This window comes from Solea senegalensis, linkage group LG11 (genome assembly GCF_019176455.1).
Source record: "Solea senegalensis isolate Sse05_10M linkage group LG11, IFAPA_SoseM_1, whole genome shotgun sequence".
Taxonomy (NCBI): Eukaryota; Metazoa; Chordata; class Actinopteri; order Pleuronectiformes; family Soleidae; genus Solea; species Solea senegalensis.
Genome location: NC_058031.1, coordinates 17,257,684 through 17,277,502, shown reverse-complemented (window position 1 = coordinate 17,277,502; position 19,819 = coordinate 17,257,684). Strand labels below are relative to the sequence as shown.

General features: G+C 40.8%; 1 protein-coding gene across 2 annotated transcripts in view; it reads right to left on the bottom strand.

Moving 5' to 3' along the window:
- sema3h (sema domain, immunoglobulin domain (Ig), short basic domain, secreted, (semaphorin) 3H) overlaps window positions 1-11,626 on the bottom strand; it is a 53,601-nt gene extending 41,975 nt beyond the window's left edge. Inside the window, exons 1-2 of one of the 2 annotated variants that reach the window (XM_044038749.1) lie at window positions 11,555-11,626; window positions 8,121-8,229 (exon numbers count right to left, since the gene is read on the bottom strand). In XM_044038749.1, coding sequence (XP_043894684.1) covers window positions 8,121-8,223 — 103 coding nt within the window. In that variant the 5' untranslated portion in view covers window positions 8,224-8,229; window positions 11,555-11,626. Of the gene's footprint in view, window positions 1-8,120; window positions 8,230-8,574; window positions 8,663-11,554 lie in introns of those variants that run through there. The other variant, XM_044038750.1, reaches the window with a different exon arrangement.
- Window positions 11,627-19,819: the final 8,193 nt, after the last annotated feature.

Sequence of the window (19,819 nt, the reverse complement as noted above, 5' to 3'; positions counted from 1 at the left end):
TCCGACTCACCGGATATAAACTGCAGGTATAAGCCTGCCTTTGGGCAGCTACTTCAGGCAGTATCCTCCTAACCCCTCTATTTCCTGTCTGCGATCATTTTTTTAAATCGTCTTGCAGCCTAGTCACACATTTTGAGAACGATTTTATATTGTGTGGAGCTTTTGAAATGTCTATTACTGTCTCTTCACTTTTTAGAGCAACTTCCTGCGTTTAAATGTCAACGTTGAATCTTGTTCCCTTGTTTTACCACAATTCTATTGTATCATGATAATTGGGCACCAATAGCTGCAGGGAAACACTATTTTTGTGCATCCCGAGTTGGATGATTGTGTTTGTTGAAGAAATATAAACAAACGAGGGCATCCCCCAGTGCAGACTAACTGTAGGAGATAGAACTGTCTTACCTGAAAGTTTCTCTGTTCTGTATACATGTATATAAATTAACACTTCACTCTGTATCTTATTGTTCCTCATGGTTTCAAATCCTACATGCTTAAGCCTATGTGCCCACACACACATTGCAGTAAAACAGACATACCATGCCTGGACTGTGTCACCGACAGACCAGGCCCACGTGAACAGCTTGACCTTCCACCTTGGTGCTTATAATTATTCATCATCATCAGGCGTTTGGGTGTGTCTCTGTGCTGCTACATATACACATTGTTGCCCATTCACCCTTTACTTTTTTACTTGAAATTCATTTCTCATCTTTATTTATTGAGGAAAAGTTTAATTTTTTTTCTGCTTCACATTCACACAGTTACATAATGATTTACTGTTTTTTCTCCCCCCCAATTCTATATCTAAATATAGCACATGAAGATGGAGTACATGGAGTACAGCTTCAGATGTCGTGGAGTCTGTATCACATGTGTCCGTTCATGCTGCCGAGGCTGGAGGTTTAGAACTGTGAGGTGGACGAAGCAGTAACTCTGTGAAGACTGGATCGTGATGGATAATGGAGAAATTTACTTCTTTACTGTTATTCCTTCAAAGATTAGTTGATACCCACATGCAGCCGCGCCATCAGTCTAGATTTAACAACATAAAGAGCTCAGTCAACACTTTTGAGAAGATTCTTTACGTCCACTCCAGAGTGAAAAATCACTGCAGTCTTTAAACTGTCTGTGGCTTCTACTTCTTGGCTCGGCCTCAAAGTATTTTAGACATACGGCTTGATCTGTGGGCATTTGCTTTGGCAAATAGACAGCAACTACTGCATATCTTTACATCTTAAAACTGAGCAGCCATTAAAAAGGGGGGCTGCCCTTTGAAGGTTATGGATAGCCATGATGTCTGCAGTTCAGGTTTGAATTTACAATCAGTTGTTAGAGTTTAATTTATCGCCGATCTCTGCTTTAAAGCCAGGCCAGATGATGAAAACCTCTATCAGTCACCACACATCCTCTCTATTTTCTGATAAGTCCTGGCCCGCGTTTAAACAGGAAAAGGAAGTCCGACTTCCAACCTTTTGTGGGACTTTGTCTCATCTTCCCATCACTGACAAAACAGTGACAATCACATTCTTGTGGTTTGCTCTTGTTTACGCTGGCCTGGGAATGTAAGATCAGTAGCATCAAGGATTAAAGGTGACACGTTCAGAGTCAGTGATCATTAAGCATGCGTCTGTTTGTTTGTTTTTTTAGACATTTTACAAATCAGGGATGGTTCTTGTCGCAAATTGAATAGACATTTTTATTTTTTATGAAAGGAAAAAATAAGGCCCCTGAGTAAGATATTGGCTCGCTGACAAAATGTGAAGGGAATGCTTCACTCACAGAGATCACAGCTTGGAAACTTGGAACTTCAAACATTATCTATCCGTCTTTTCACCTTGGAAATAATACAAAATATGCTTGTTGGTTGAAAAGGCAATCTAATGTGTTTTGGCACTACTCTGTTTGATCTAATGAATTTCAAGTGATATCTCAAACTGACTATGTTTTGCAGTCATTGCACCGTAAAATAAAATAATTTCAGGACAAACACAAATGTGAGATTTCACAACAACCTTTTTGGAAGAATAGGTGGCAGATGGATGTCTATTTAAAGAGTAAATCTCTCGGTATCTGCTACATCTCTACACGCCCTCATATTTTTGGAGCTTGAGCTTGCCCTAATCTACAGCTAATGAGGTAAACTATTGGACAGAGTCAGCCTTGGCACTTCGGATCTGTCTGCTTCTGGCTTCCATGTGGCTGAAAGTCAAGTGTTCCTTTGTGGATTTAAGTCCCACATGGATCTAAAGTGAAAGGAATGTTGTGAGAAATATACTTCCGGAAAAAACATGGACACCCACGTCTAGTTCGCTATGGCATATGGGATTAATGATATATTACTGCCTCCGAGTTTGTACTCCTTGCAGAGACAATAAAGTTGAATCCAATCTAATTGATTTTACCTCGTCTCATTAAAAAAAGCTTTCAGTGAGTTCAATTTGAAGTGATGAGTTTACTCAAGTTAAATCCCCTGGTTGCTGGAGTAATAATTAAGTACTAGGAGTTACACTTTTCTTGCATCTTGTTATTGTTCTATAAAAACGCTGACACACATTAAGAGGCAGAGAGAGGAGGTCAGAAACTCCGATTATTGTCAGCACGGCAGATTGGAGCAAATTAATGCTATAGGGAAATGGAGGAAATATGAAGCTTGAGAGATTTTTTCTCTTAATTACAGGCTTCGGGCTAAAGATAGCCCCTGATATTAACACCAGAAACCTCACGAGGGTAAATTACTGCATGTCCACTGTTGTTGGGAGTTGTTGTTGCCAAAGCAAGGAAGTAATTGGACTCGTTCCACTGTCTGTCAGAGAGGAGAAAACCCTCAAGCACGGATTCCATTATTAAGGTTTTTTTTTTAATGTTTTAGTGCAAACCTACAGTTTTGTTGCACTGATATTTAACCTGATCCATCAAATATTCTGGGATTTACACAGCAGAGGAGACAGAACTTGGGTTACAACTAAAATATAATGATATTTTGCAATGTCTCTAAATAAGTCAACTAAATCAGGTTCTTCTTATGAGAAGATTCCTGTCATAGAGTTTTTACTTAAGTTTAGTATGAGCAAAACAGTTCTCATTCAAATTCAGTACTCACAAGCAATGGCAACTGCTGCTGCTGTTAAAATTAATAATACAAATGATCCTGGTTTTTATACCAGATAACTCTCAGGAAGCCCAGCCCAGAGCCTGGAAAGCACTGGCCTAGATAGAAACAGATCTGAAAGAATAAATGAATACTGAAAGATCCCTTGATTTTTAATATCACTCCAGAGGCTTTTGTACTTTATAAGTACATGGAGGAAAAGAAAGGTGAGGTCAGAAAAAGAGGAGGGGAATGATACTACTTATACAAAGAGCAAGGTTTTACTTTTTAACTTCAACCTCAACACTGCAATGGACTGTATAAACATAACATGCATAGAATTAACTGCCATTACTCTGTCCAGATGTTTTACCGCTGATTATAGTTTGCTGAATTTCTAACAAAGAATATCAAGTTCTTGAAATTAACCATCCAAACTACAGTGTGATTACACTGTTAAAGTGCAATGACATAGTTCTGTGTCACAGAGAGGGTGAAATGATGAATATTTCTAATTTATGCTTAGAAACGCAAAGGATTAGTTTGTTTTTGTACTTGTATGTTTTTGACGGTCATTTTACAGTAGCAAAATGAGAAAATGGCAGTTGCTAAATGAGCTGGAGGTCACTCCTGCTCACTGACTCATGACCTGATTTTTGGATCAATAAATACATGTGGGAGCATTTTGTTGGAGTACTTAAGTATGGAAATGTCATTTCACTGGTCAATAGTAAATACAAACAGACATATGTATGTTGTGGTTTACAGTTGCCTATTTTAGCTGAAACTTAACTTTTAGATCACTCATAAAACTACTCTACTACTACTGCTACCACTACTAAGTTGAAGAATAATGTACTGTATGTCAATTCAAGTGACAACCACAGTGAGCTACAGGGGCAGCGGAGAAGAAACAAGCCATTCACACATACAGTTTTAAAAGCTGAGACAGTGACAACCGCTATTCATTGCAAATATCGATTGCTTTGCTGCCCAGCACCCCCTGCTGATACCAACGTCTTGCAAAGATCCTGGAGCCTGGTAAATGCTCATTTGCCTGAATTCAAGAGAAGCCCAAAAATGATGTGATGTACAGTACAGTACAGTATGATATACTGCTATTTATTCAGCATTTACAGGAAAGACATTCTGCAAGATTTACAATGTAAATCAGCAGACAGCTGCTGGTTGGTGTGTCTGTTGACTTGGTTTTCTCACTGACCACACAGCTCTACTGCTCCGCCCTCCACTCATCTGGATTTGTTTGGAGGCAGAGAATGGCTCCATAAAAAAGTATCTTTATTATTGCACTGGTTTAATTGGGGGGAAAATGTGGCTTTTACTCTGTATAACAAATCACAACTTGCAGATAAAAAAAGGTGACTTTCAAACTGAAGCTTTTATATGGGTGACACATTTTCTTCTGCGTAGAAACCGATACACTGTATAATTTTACAGAAACGCACTTGAAGGTGGACACTGATAAACTTATCCACTGTGCAGTATAACCAAGCAGTTTGTATGCTAATGGAACTCATTCACATTTACATAACAATTTGGGCATTTGTCCATAAGGACACAGCGGGACGAGTTTAAATGGCTGCTTTTAATTCATCGCTACCGACCGGCAGCCAGAAGGTCAAAGGACAAATCCCAAATCTCCACTCACACCAAACAAACTCATTTGCAATTTAATGCAAAACCATCTCGAGTGACTGATTAACATTAGATTGTTATGTGCAAACCAATTTACTAAGTGAATGCTGAATGGAAAAAAAAAAGCCTTGGTGGAACAAAGTTTCTCACCAATTTAACAAACTATCCAAACCTTCTCCGAGTACTTCAGGGACAAACACTACTTTCTTGTTGTGTGTGTGTGTGTGTGCCAATGTACTGTCTTTTAATCCTCTTGTATTTGTGTTGTGTTAAGGTATTCAGTTTTTTTAGTGTGCTCTTCTTCATGGTTATCTGTCTGCAATTGTCAGAGGAACACAGCTCTGTGTGTGTGTGTGTGTATGTGTGTGTGTGTGTGTGGTACTGAGAGCGGATATCTCCAACTGCCATCTATCATCCAGAAAATCGCACTACCATTTGTACACTGGGATAAAGAGGTCATTACATGTATGTGTGTGTGCCTGTGTCTATAATTGCTCCATATGGGTGACATGAACTTTCAGTGAAAGATAATTTAGTCATTAATAGAGATGGGGTTTGGCAATAATCATGCATATATTCAAGTATTTAACGCTGTTTTGTGTGTTGTTTTTTCCAGGCACATGAAGCAAGAATACTGATCACAAGACGGCAAGGAATAGTGTGACCTTGGCTGCCGAGACGGAGACAAAAACACTGTGAAATGCAAGCCAAATTTTAGACTCTGTCCACTTAAGAATTGGACATTTAAGTGAATGGATAGTGAGAAGACTTCAAATGGCACATGCTAAACCAGTAACAGGCTAACACTAACAAGCTCGCCCCCTAGCAGAGGCGTACACACTTCATGTTTTATGCAATCTGTCATGAATGCAAAACTACCAATGTATGTGAACATACCTCTGTGTGAGAATGTCAACAAAATGCATCATCAACAAGCCCCAGGGGCCTAATGACTCTGCACGGGCCTCCTAAGCCATGGATTGTGGGTTCAAGTCCTATCCGTGGGTGACTCTTGTACAGTGAAACAGACCTGGGCCCATTACCCAGAGGTCAATTCATCGTGTACTGTCAGTGTTTTATTAACAACTTGGTACTCTTGCAGAAACCTTAACCAGGATGGATGACGAATCAAATGAGATAGAGATGAAGGTATTTCTCTGCAAACTGTAATCGGAGAGAACGAGGCACAAAAACCTAAAGACTTCAAGAATTCAGCAAAACCATGGAAGTAATTATGAGTAATGCTCCAAGAAAACTTGTGCCAGAAACCCAAAGACAATAAATTCAGAAAAATGAAAACTGATTTTGCCCTTTTCCCCCCTGTACCACTTCTTGCGTAGGTTTTCTTCACTAAATGTAAATGTATTCTGGAGAAATGTTAGTTGGTACAGTGTGGGTCTGAAGCATCTCCAGTTTGTCATGCGGTGGGAACAATCTTTACAGTTACATGACATGAGAAAAAAAAAGGGGTTTATCTGACTAAAACCTGACTTTTAAAATACATGTGAACATGTTAGTCTGACGGAACGCTTACTAAATTGAATTTCTAAACGTTAAGTTGCGCCTCTTCTGCATGACCCATGGCCTGGGTGCTATGTGCATGTGCCACAGTTCTTGATTTGGTTTATATGCACATTATTCTGGCACACTGTAACTTGAGTCAGACTGCCTATGCTATGAAATATCCACAAAATAGACCTATAAATGTCCTTTAAACCAGCCCCAGTGGCCTAATGGATATTGCAGTGGCCTCCTAAACCAGGGTCCAAATCCTATACACAACAGAAGCAGACTGGGCCCATAACTCTGCAGTCAAAACCATCCACTGCCATCAGTGTTTTCTCAAAAACTAATGGGCCATAATGATTAACAAACTGCTATGCCAGAATGCTAGATCCGTTACAAACAGTTACATAACCTAAAGGAAAACTACACTATGAGATGAGCATAAATGTAAAATACACCGCACAATACGCATACACACACACGACATCTATGAAATACAGAGAGCAGCACTGACACACATCCACACACTCCTATAAAATGCTCAAGGACACGCAGGAACACATAGGTGGTTCATCAGCTCTACATGTGTTCACATTCAAATTTCATTAGAGTTCAATTCCCAACTGGGACCGTCCAACAAGGATTCTCTTCTCCCTCTCGCTGTAAATTCTAGGTCATGATTAGTCGACATCAGCCTTCTCACATCTACTACACAGACCCTGCACTAGTCGGTATTTCTTACTCTCTATCTGGTAAACCACTTGAAGATGGAGCCCGTGCTCCTCTTCATCACCTGCGTGATAATCCAACAACATGTGTTAAATGTAACCTTGCTGCGCAGTGGCAGTGAAGTAAACATTAAGTAAAAGATGAGAACAGAGGGTGAAATACACCAGCACACCAATGCATGCCAAGGTTCTCCACCACAGTATGAATGCTAATTGAATTATATCTCACTTTGAGTTTTTCCTTTCCAATTTTGTCGTTTTGTGTCTGTCAGCAGGGTCTTCCACAAGCCTCTGCATGGATTCCCCTGTGGTGGACAGTGGCCAGGAGCCAACATATAATTTAGTTGGTGGTGATCTGGATCTGGGATTTCTGCCAACATATCATTATTTCTTTGGCCATAAGTGAAAATAATACACACAGACATTTGATTTCAAACCCTGGGGGCATGGGCGCGTTTCTGTTGTCAAGGAGTCAGTTAATTACAGGAGATTACCCTTTGGGTGTGAAACTATATGCTTTGGACAAACTTTGCTATTGAGCACACATCTCAGCCACAGAGGGAGTGGATGAAAGTTTTAACAAACATGTAAAATGCAGGTTCGTGCGGAAATGACTGCCCAGCTGTTAACATGAACATGAATTTTAACAGGCCATGTGATTAAATGGTTCAACTTTAGTTTTTACTGACACTTGAAGACAAACACATTCACACAATGTAAAATCTGGCTCAACTGTTGGTTTGTTTGTGCAATATAATGCAAAAATTTCAAATGAGGATGAATATATAACATCACTAACATTACATATATGACTGAGAGTCAAATAAGCACTTCAATTAAGCCAGTTCTCAAAAGACACTAAAACTAGTCCACTCCATTGTTAAGAAAGATGGACGAATTTAGACAGTGTGAGATGAAAACAAAAAGTGAAGGAGACATGTGGAGGAACAAAGAGGTATTATATGTTCCTCCACATATTAAATAACTGTGTGGGGGCAGTAATAGCAAAGAAAAGTGAAAAATGAGAAGTGATTACCTGTGCGAGTGTGTGTCAGAGAGAGACAAGAGAGAGAGCAACACAAAAAAGGTCTTGAATACTAAAATCAAAAGGCAAAATTAAAACAAATGTTGCCACTTACCTGAGTGCGTGAACTGCAGTCTTGGCTGAGATGCTCTCCATGCCCCCGTCAAGGTGGCCCCGAGGTGGGCAAGCAGCAGGACCGCTGTCACCGGCCAACACATCCTTCTCTTCACACACACACACACACAAACAAATACAGGAGCTAAGTGTGAGTCCAGCCTTCAGGCTATAACAAGCGCAAAATCAGTCCAAATCTCAGTGTTGCAGTCAGGGCAAGTCCTGAAACCAAAGTGTTGCTGTTGTTCATAAAAAACAAATAAAAAAAAAAAACATATTTCAATCTGATTATAGCGTAAGTCCAAGTTATAAAGATCCAAGTAAGTCAGACTGGAGTAACTCCAGAGATTATTTTCTCATAATCTCTACTTATAAAGAGGTATCAGCAGCACTCACACACACATTATCAAGTTTATAGGTTTCTGAGAGTGTGTGTGTATGAGCTTCTGACATACAGAGTAAACGTATTCCTAGAAAAAAAAACAAGTCTTCTCTCCGCTGCCTCCTCGTAGCTTGACAGCTCTCTTCTGTTCTGTCTCTCATCCAGGCTCCTCTCTGCATGCAACCGCTCTCTAACTCACACTCTCTCTCTCTCTCTCTCTCACTCACTCACGCTCTCCCTCTCCCTCTCTCTCTGGGAGGCGGAGAGACCAAGATTCCAGATCATTGTAGCCACTGTGCACACACACACAAATGCAGGCATGCACATCTATTAAAATATCAAAATATTTTAAGTGGGAATGAAAGAGCTTTTATTTTGAACCCAGTTACTCTCAGTCACACTCTTTTATCCCACTCTTGTCTTTAGCACACTCATTCTTTTCTTCCCCTACTTTCTTTCAATCCTTAGAACATAACACCTCAGACCCAGTGAGTGGAAAACATTTAGATCAGGCAACAATGTTTTTGAATGTATGAAACAATATATTGACTTATACAAGGCTCAATTTGACAAAAGCCAATAGGCAACGACAACAGGACCTCAGATTGTGTACGGGGAGATAAAGGAAGAGCTGTTAAAGAATTATAATCAGGGGCCAATCCATGAAATGCATGAACAGGAGAAATAAAAGTAAGATCTCACAAGTAATTCTGAAACAAACATCTTCAGTCCTCCTCCTTCCCCCTCCTCATTATCTTCTCCAGTTCTACTTCTAACCCAAATGCAATCATTAAATCCAGAGTCTTCTTTCTTGTTCTGTTATTTTCGGGAGATAGTAACTCACTGGGGCACGGCAGTGCGGGCTACATTTTTCACCAGCTCAAGTTCAATCACAGGCTAGTGTGGACTATGTATTCGTTTTCTGGGATAAATAATGAATTTAGGTTACACGCCGATGAACATGTGTGATCCTCCCAAAGGATTTCTGATCGGTGAATGATTTGTTCTCAAGCCAGCAATTTTATTATATGATAAAATGATGAAACATCATACGGCTTTTAATTTGATGAAGGCAAATCAGACCACACCCACTTTATAATTAAATTGTTCAAAAGAATAAGAAGAAGTTGTTGCCTGTCTTGTGTAACAGAGGAATTAACCACAAAAGACCAACTAGACATGGTGCATTTTAAATATTAAGACATCCAAAAATGTAGAGGCAATTAAATCAAGCTAATTAATTGCAGATTACGCTGTGACAACGTGCTTAGTGTCTACTGCTGGCCCACCAGAGATTCAGCAAATATCAAGCAGGAAGAAAAAATAAGTTGAACTCAAGAACTTGGGGTTCATTCAAAACACAAATTACGTAAAAGGTTAAACTTAGCTCTGATATTTTGGTTTCATGCAATAATAGTTCTGTAAAAACATTACCGCCGTCATTTCAACATGTGAGCTGATGAGTGCGGCCTCATGATGATTTATGATCATGTGGTTGCCGGTGAGTAACTATTGCATATAACCAGAAAGTTTGCATTTTAACCATCAATGAACAGGAACCTCATTTTCGTATTAAGAGCCATACAAAAATGTTTGCTGGCCATTGGAAGGTGATTACATTTACTTACATTTACATTAAAGCATTTAGCAGAAGCTTTCATCCAAAGCGACTTTCAAAAGAGGAATAAGCTTCATCGAAGTAGTTAGAAGACATTAACTTCTTTGGGGTATTGGACTGTGGACATCATATTTGTAAAGAGAGAAAAAAACAGACAAACATGAATCAAACACATTGCTGGAAGTTTAAAAAGTCAAAATGTCAACTCAAACATGATTTCCTAGGAACTTATATCCTCTTGGGTCATCGCGAGAGAAGAATTACAAGCTTGTTGCCCGGTGTATGTGATGAGTCAGCAGGGTAATTCTAACTAATGACCTCCCAGTTTTCCTGAACAAAAAACTGTCAATTAGTAAAACAGTGTGAGCACTCTGGCTGCTGAGATCATTACTGCTCTCAGATCCTCCCGCTGCTATTATCTCTCCATAAAGCACACGCACGCGCACACACACACACACTTGTCACTCTGTTGCTGTGAGGACATTAGTATACAGTTTGAATAGCACTTCTCTAGTCTTGATGACCACTCAAAGCTGCTGTACGCTACAGTTTTGCCAATATGCCATTCACTCATTCGCACATCTATGAGCATTTTCTATCACTTCTATTACAGCAGTCAAGAGGCAACAGGGAGTTTGATACCTTTGCCTAAAGAATCAAACCCACAACCTTCAAGTTGACAGACGACTCACTCTGATCTACCGTCACCCCATGAATTTCCCAGCCCCTTCCTCTAACGTTAACCGTCTCAACTATATGCCTAACCTGTCATCCTAAAATCCTGATTCTATATATGAAATATAGGTATATATATATATAGATACATACATATGTATATACACACAGTCTTGTGTTTCACTAAAGGAGCCTTCTGTCTTGTGCATCATGCATCATGTATTTTTGCTCTTTTTAGGCTGATATGAAGCCTAATGTCACTTATTCACAGTGCGTGTGTGTGTGTGTGTGTGTGTGTTAACGCTGCTTTTCAAATGGTTAAAAGTGACACAAAGAAAACCGATAGGTGAAGGATATAAAATTGCTTCTGGCTGGACAGGTGGGGGTAGAGAAATGCAGACATATCACATTCATTTCAGAGTTTTTCCTCAGTTTTATGAAGTTCCGTGTGATTCACAGTTAGCTTTAAAAGAAGGGCTTCAACATGTCCTAAAGATCATGTTTGTTTTTTTTCAGAGAGTAATGGCGACTTGTCGTCTGATAATAAATAGCTACACAATTATTGTTCAATCCTGTGTGACACATTCCTTACATAGACAGATAGATGAAACTCTCACTATTACTATAGTCCTGAGAGACTGTTAGCTATAGCTGGTAAGTGCACTTCTGAGAGACATTCACTCTCTCATTTAAGACATACATACAAATGTATAGAGCTAACATATTAAGACGATGTGAGGAAGGAGGAGTAAACTCTCACCACTGAGTCGCTTTGGTCCTTCAGCGTCACAAACTCTGGCGGAGCTTCTTTCAAGACAGTGCTGCCATCTTATGTTTCCTTCCGCAACTCACCTGCAGGGTTGCCAGGTCTGAACATAAACTGTGCAGAACAACTATACCAGAACTCCAAATCATTTTAAATTTATCATTTTAAAGTCCAGCTGCTTTATAATCAGTGCCAATGATTTCTACAAAGGTATCACAAAAAATGTGTTTATTAAACGTTAAATGTTTATTGCACTAATATTAAAAGCAGTTTACCCCCGAACAGTTATTTAACCAAGGAACTACAATGCCATTGTATTATTGGATTATTATTATTGTTTTTTGTTATTGTTATTGTTATTGTTATTACTATTATTATTATTATTATTATTATTCTTATTTTAATTTAATTTTTTTAATGTAAAGGTGGCATAATATCAAGGGAAAACCGCGGATCTGGCGACTTTGTTTACCTGAAGTACCGCGAGACTGTGGGGGGGAAATGAATTTAAAGACTTGATTGGTTTTTTAAAGTCTTTCTCCAGCACTGACATGAACGAACAAAGTGGCTTACATAGATTCACAAAAAAAGAACCAAAAGAAACTGAGAAAATGTTCAAAATAAGAGAATCCTGGGTAAGTTTTTGGGTTGTTGTTGTTGTTGTTTTACCATGGGTTTAAACTGAATTCAATGCACTGCCTGATGTGATGTCATATTTCCACCGCTAGGGGTCAGTGTTTGATTGGGTAAAGTAAGTAAATAGAGCGGACACAAATAATGCGGGCTTACAAATGATTACACATGTTTAAAACACATATACATATGATATTACTTGTGAGAATATGTATATATCGTAACTATTGTCATTTTTTTATATATATAGCTTTAGACTATAGTTCCATACACCATTCAAAGGTGTTCTGTGTCGCTTCTCTTACAAATGATCTCTACATTTACAAGTGGACAATCAGATTTCTACTCCCAGAGAACCGTTTGAATTTAAATTATTTAACAGATGTGTTGGGGGGTTATGACAGGAGGAGGGTGGACAGTTTGGTGGGAGTGGGTTTGACCGTCAGCGCGCACCCGTCATGACGTGTTGGAACCTCTTTGTGTGGGGGCGCGCCTCGCGGGAGCGCGCGCTGAACTTCCAGTCAAATGAGAGCGAACCCGGCCAAAGCTAAATGTTTAAGGAAGATTTACAAGTATGTGACGTTCTGTGGTTACAATTTAAAAGTTTTCATCATGAACAATATTGTATTTTTGTTTTCCAGTGAAACGTAGCCTCATTGAGTCATACTGTCCCACCAGAGAACAAGAGATCCATTGACCACTGAGGATTTCAGTGTGTTTTGGTGACGTTAGGCTAAAAATAAAACTGTGGGAAATAACAGAATGGGTGGGTGTTTGTATGACTCACAATCTTAGGGCAATCCCTGTCATGGTCTTCTTTTAAAGTCATAAAAAAACACACCAGACAGAGACAGAGCACAGTCAGTCCGACCGGTCCAAAGTCATCACCAAAGATCGTCTAATGGAAAGATGAGCAGTACAGAGGTTAAATCCATGCAGCAGCAGTGTTCATGAGGGTCCTGTTGATTCATTTAAAATATCATCCAATGTGAACACTCAAACAGACATTATATTATTTATAGTTTTTTGGCCTTGTCTGTCTGTCTGTTTGTCTGTGAGCAGAATAACAAGTAATAAGACATATCTTAATAATAGTTCCTTTCCTGGGGATGTAGGTTATGGCATGAGAAAGAAATGATTATCCTTATTTGTTAAGTCTTGGCAGAGGTTTGCACTCTCTGCGTCTTTTCTCTAGTTGATTTGATTATATAGCAATAGCCAATCACATGGTAGCAACTCAGTGGATAGCCATAGATATGCTGTAATGAAGGTGACTTGTGTCCTGTGTAGGGCTGTGCTAAAAAAACAAAAAAAATACAACAGAATTTCACAAAGAGCACTATCTCAAACACGTCCATTAGGGGTGGGAATCACAGGCTCCCTCATGATATGGTACAATACGACACATATAGTCCATGATACCAATAATATCATGATACAATGATTCTCTAATGATCAATATATTGCAAGACAATCACATAGGGATACTTCACAAAACAAAATATCTTTTTTCCCTGTTTATCCATAACATACAAAGAACAAAGTGTAGAGAATCTATGTATTGAATGTGGATATTTGTCCTTGCATATGGACTATTGTATTGCACGTATTGTCTTTGCTGTTAAAAGTCAACACAGCAGCCGTCGTAGTGAAGGACATGGTCACTAAAAGTCAATAAATATTTATTGTCTCTGTACTGTGTTTCATATTGTATATATTGAGGTTGTAGGGAATACCAAGCTCTTGTCCCGTGTCCTGTATTTGTCTTACCTACGTTTTTGTTCACGTTAGCAAGGCTACTGATAAGAAATGTCAGTCATCTGGCGCTCTTCAGTTTGTAGTACCGTAGAAAAGCAGCAGAGTGAGACGTCATGTCTGCCTCTCTCTCTCTCTCCCTCCCTCTCTACTTTTGTGTAACCCGCCCCCTCTTCCCTCTTCCTCCCTCCCATTGGACGGCTCCTCTCCACTGCCTGCCATCCCATTGGACAGGTCGTGCGGGCGATGAGCTCATATTGGTTAAATATAGTTGGGCTTGTGAGGAGCTAAAAATAGATTGGTATATAAAGCCGGTGGTTGCGCTGCTTGGTGCGCTATTCCTCTCCAACCGGCAGCTGGAGGAGTGGGGAGAGGAAGACGGAGGAGTAGGTGGCGGAGAGAGAGAGAGAGAGAGAGAGAGAGAGAGAGAGACTCGTCACTCACTGACTTGGTGCAGCCTCCCTGAAAGTCATTCCTCCACAAGTGTTGCACCAGAGTCGCCGCTGACTCTTAACACGATGCCCGGCCACCAGTTAGGGTGGAGGAGGCAGTGACGAACTTCCTTCCTTCCTTCCTTCCTTCCCCTTTTTTCCGCTCTTTGGTTTCGCTGTGGTTTCGCCCCCGTGGTTCCCCTCACTCAGACATGAGCAAAGAAGTGACTGTTTGAATAAAGACTTCAAGTAATTACTAATCCATACAATGATTAAGGCCATAATATAGTTCTCTGAAGTGACCGAGTTGTTTAGGTTCAAGTTTGTACATTTAAGAGGGTTTATTGCTAGAAATTGTATGTGTACTTGCTTTAAAATGAAGATTTCTGTGCTATACTGGCCCTGCCTTACTGAGGCGGCCATCTTGTGCTGCCTTGTTTCTACAACAGCTCAAACTGACAAACCATTTTGAAGCAGAAGCAAAAAAAAATAAAAATAAGAACAGTACATATGAACTTTCTTCTGCCAATCTTTGTGGGAACTCAGTGACTCAAAAATGCAGTGATTTATCTCAAAGAAAGAAAAGAAACAAAGAGAAGCCGACCCACGCGGGTCGCCGTGTGCCACGGCTCCCCGCGTGCCTCGCGCTCTCGCCCGTTCATTCACCGCGCGCGGTACTAGTTATTTTCAGTACTAGTTATTTTCATTAATAGTTATTTTCATTACTAGTTATTTTCAGCGGCGTCCCCGCACATGTCGATCCAAATTTCGGGGGGGATCGGCAACGTATGGCAAAGTTATAGGGCACTTCCTGTTTAAAATGGCCGACTTCCTGTTCGGTCAAATGCGCGTCCGTAAACGTGTTCAGGGAAGTTCCCTTGTCTTACATATCAAGTTTTGTGCAGATCGGACAATCTTAGAGTTTACTTCCTGTTTCGGGCATTCCACTTCCTGTTGGGAGGTCATCTTTTGCAGACATGCTCAGGACAGGTCCCTGGTGTGACATATAAGGTTTCGTGCAAATTGGACAACGTACGGCAAAGTTAGCGGGCACTTCCTGTTTAAAATGGCCAACTTCCTGTTCGTCTCTGGAAACATGTTCAGGGAAGGTCCCGTAACTCACATATCTAGTTTTGTGTCAATCGGACAATGTAAGACTTTACTTCCTGTTTCGGGCGTTCCACTTCCTGTAGGGAGGTGACCTTTTACAGACATACTCAGGACAGGTCCCTGGTGTCACATATAAGGTTTTGTGCAGATCGGACAATGTACTGCAAAGTTAGAGGGCACTTCCTGTTTAAAATGGCCGACTTCCTGTTCGGTCAACGGCGTCTCCGTAAACATGTTCAGGGAAGGTCCCGTAACTCACATATAAGGTTTCGTGCAAATCGGACAACGTGCGGCAAAGTTAGAGGGCACTTCCTGTTTAAAATGGCCGACTTCCTGTTCGTCTCCGGAAACATGTTCAGGGAAGGTCCCGTAACTCACATATCTAGTTTCGTGTCAATCGGACAATGTAAGACTTTACTTCCTGTTTCGGGCGTTCCACTTCCTGTAGGGAGGTGACCTTTTACGGACATGTTGAGGAAGGGTCTGGGGTCCCACATACTAAGTTTCAAGTGGATACAACAATCCCTGTTGGAGCAGCATCAAAAACTATAAATGTAATTCTGTCTGCTGTCACCAGGGGGCGCTGTATTTGAAAATTAATATTTTCATATAGACGTGTTCAGGGCCGGACTGTCATCAATCCTTGCAAGTTTGGTTCAGATCGGACCAGGATTGGCAAAGTTGTAACAGTTTGTTTTTTTAGAATTTTCTACCACCACCAGGAGGCGCTGTTTTCAAAATGTACCGTTTCAGCAACACAGTCGTCTTCAGGAACTAACCATCATCAACTATAGCAAGTTTGGTTGGGATCAGACCTTCCATCGCAAAGTTATAAGAGTTTCATTGTCTGTTGTGAAAAATTATTATTATCTCCAACTTTGGCGCCCCCTATCTCGTACGCCATACAATATTTTAAAAAGCTTTTGATAACTTTTGATGCTCAACTCGTCCACATTGATCTCACCAAGTTTGAAGGTGATCGCACAAAAGCTCTAGGAGGAGATAATTGAAATACAAGCTGTCATACTGTCTGCTGTCAACAGGGGGCGCTGTTTTCGAAATTGAATATTTTCATATAGACGTCTTTAGGGCGGGACTATCATCAATCCTAGCAAGTTTGGTTCAGATCGGACCAGGATTTGCGAAGTTGTAGCAGTTTGATTTTTTGTCCCAAAAATCCGACTTTGCGTCGTTGCCATGGCAACACCGTTAAACGATTTGTCGTCATATTGATCACGCATCATCTACCATGTGTTTTGACTGTTGTCACCAATTTTGAGTGCGGTACGATTATCTGTGTAAAAGTTATTCCCGAAATCGTAAAAAAACTTTTTTTTTGTGTATTTTCTTTCACCACAAGGAGGCGCTGTTTTCAAACTTCACCGTTTTTTCATAGACGTCTTCAGCCATGGCCCATCATCAATCATAGCAAGTTTGGTTCGGATCGGACCTTCCATTGCAAAGTTATAAGAGTTTTGTTTTTCTGATGCGAAACATCAGAATCATCACGAACTTTGCCGCCCCCTATCTCGCGCGCCATGCGACATTTGAAAAAACTTTTGATACTGTAAGCTCCTCAACTGGTCCACAGGGACCTCACCAAGTTTGAAGGTGATCGCACGAAAACTCTAGGAGGAGTTAGTTCAAATACCATTGCTGCGAATTCGCCAAAATCGCCAAAAAATCGCCAATCAACCCAAGATGGCGGATTTCCTGTTGGGTTTGGATCATGGTCATAATGTAATTTTTTCTTCATCCTGACCCACTACACATGTGTACCGAATTTCGTGCATGTGCGATATTTGTGTTGGTCATGGTGAATTTGGACAGGTGGCGCCGCACTTATTGGCCCCTCCCACATTCAATTTTCGACGCACATTCCCCGAACCTTTTTCAGACGTAAATTTACACCAGGATTGATGCGGTCACAAAAATCTGTGAGTTTTGGGGTATGGGAAAGGCCTCAAAAAGGCGATTCATTTGGGGGAATAATAAGAATAATAATAACTAGTACCGCGCGCGGTTCTGAACGGGTTCGAGCCGACCCGCGCGAGTCGCCGTGTGCCACGGCTCCCCGCGCGCCTCGCGCTCTCACCCGTTCATTCACCGCGCGTGGTACTAGTTATTTTCAGTACTAGTTATTTTCAGTACTAGTTATTTTCAGTACTAGTTATTTTCAGTACTAGTTATTTTCAGTACTAGTTATTTTCAGCGCCGTCACCGCACATGTCGATCCAAATTTCGGGGGGGATCGGCAACGTATGGCAAAGTTATAGGGCACTTCCTGTTTAAAATGGCCGACTTCCTGTTCGGTCAAATGCGCGTCCGTAAACGTGTTCAGGGAAGTTCCCTTGTCTTACATATCAAGTTTTGTGCAGATCGGACAATCTTAGAGTTTACTTCCTGTTTCGGGCATTCCACTTCCTGTTGGGAGGTCATCTTTTGCAGACATGCTCAGGACAGGTCCCTGGTGTGACATATAAGGTTTCATGCAAATTGGACAACGTACGGCAAAGTTAGCGGGCACTTCCTGTTTAAAATGGCCAACTTCCTGTTCGTCTCTGGAAACATGTTCAGGGAAGGTCCCGTAACTCACATATCTAGTTTTGTGTCAATCGGACAATGTAAGACTTTACTTCCTGTTTCGGGCGTTCCACTTCCTGTAGGGAGGTGACCTTTTACGGAAATGTTGAGGAAGGGTCTGGGGTCCCACATACTAAGTTTCAAGTGGATACAACAATCCCTGTTGGAGCAGCATCAAAAACTATAAATGTAATTCTGTCTGCTGTCACCAGGGGGCGCTGTATTTGAAAATTAATATTTTCATATAGACGTGTTCAGGGCCGGACTGTCATCAATCCTTGCAAGTTTGGTTCAGATCGGACCAGGATTGGCAAAGTTGTAACAGTTTGTTTTTTTTAGAATTTTCTACCACCACCAGGAGGCGCTGTTTTCAAAATGTACCGTTTCAGCAACACAGTCGTCTTCAGGAACTAACCATCATCAACTATAGCAAGTTTGGTTGGGATCAGACCTTCCATCGCAAAGTTATAAGAGTTTCATTGTCTGTTGTGAAAAATTATTATTATCTCCAATTTTGGCGCCCCCTATCTCGTACGCCATACAATAATTTAAAAAGCTTTTGATAACTTTTGATGATCAACTCGTCCACATTGATCTCACCAAGTTTGAAGGTGATCGCACAAAAGCTCTAGGAGGAGATAATTGAAATACAAGCTGTCATACTGTCTGCTGTCACCAGGGGGCGCTGTTTTCGAAATTGAATATTTTCATATAGACGTCTTTAGGGCCGGACTGTCATCAATCCTAGCAAGTTTGGTTCAGATCGGACCAGGATTCGCGAAGTTGTAGCAGTTTGATTTTTTGTCCCAAAAATCCGACTTTGCGTCGTTGCCATGGCAACACCGTTAAACGATTTGTCGTCATATTGATCACGCATCATCTACCATGTGTTTTGACTGTTGTCACCAATTTTGAGTGCGGTACGATTATCTGTGTAAAAGTTATTCCCGAAATCGTAAAAAAACTTTTTTTTGGTGTATTTTCTTTCACCACAAGGAGGCGCTGTTTTCAAACTTCACCGTTTTTTCATAGACGTCTTCAGCCATGGCCCATCATCAATGGTAGCAAGTTTGGTTCGGATCGGACCTTCCATCGCAAAGTTATAAGAGTTTTGTTTTTCTGATGCGAAACATCACAATCATCACAAACTTTGCCGCCCCCTATCTCGCGCGCCATGCGACATTTGAAAAAACTTTTGATACCATGAGCTCCTCAACTGGTCCACAGGGACCTCACCAAGTTTGAAGGTGATCGCACGAAAACTCTAGGAGGAGTTAGTTCAAATACCATTGCTGCGAATTCGCCAAAATCGCCAAAAAATGGCCAATCAACCCAAGATGGCGGATTTCCTGTTGGGTTTGGATCATGGTCATAATGTAATTTTTTCTTCATCCTGACCCACTACACATGTGTACCGAATTTCGTGCATGTGCGATATTTGTGTTGGTCATGGTGAATTTGGACAGGTGGCGCCGCACTTATTGGCCCCTCCCACATTCAATTTTCGACGCACATTCCCCGAACCTTTTTCAGACGTAAATTTACACCAGGATTGATGCGGTCACAAAAATCTGTGAGTTTTGGGGTATGGGAAAGGCCTCAAAAAGGCAATTCATTTGGGGGAATAATAAGAATAATAATAATAATAACTAGTACCGCAAGCGGTAATTAACGGGTTCGAGCTTGACGGCTCGCGAGTCCCCGTGCGTCCACGTCGCAGCGCGAGTCCTCTTCCTCATCTTCCGTT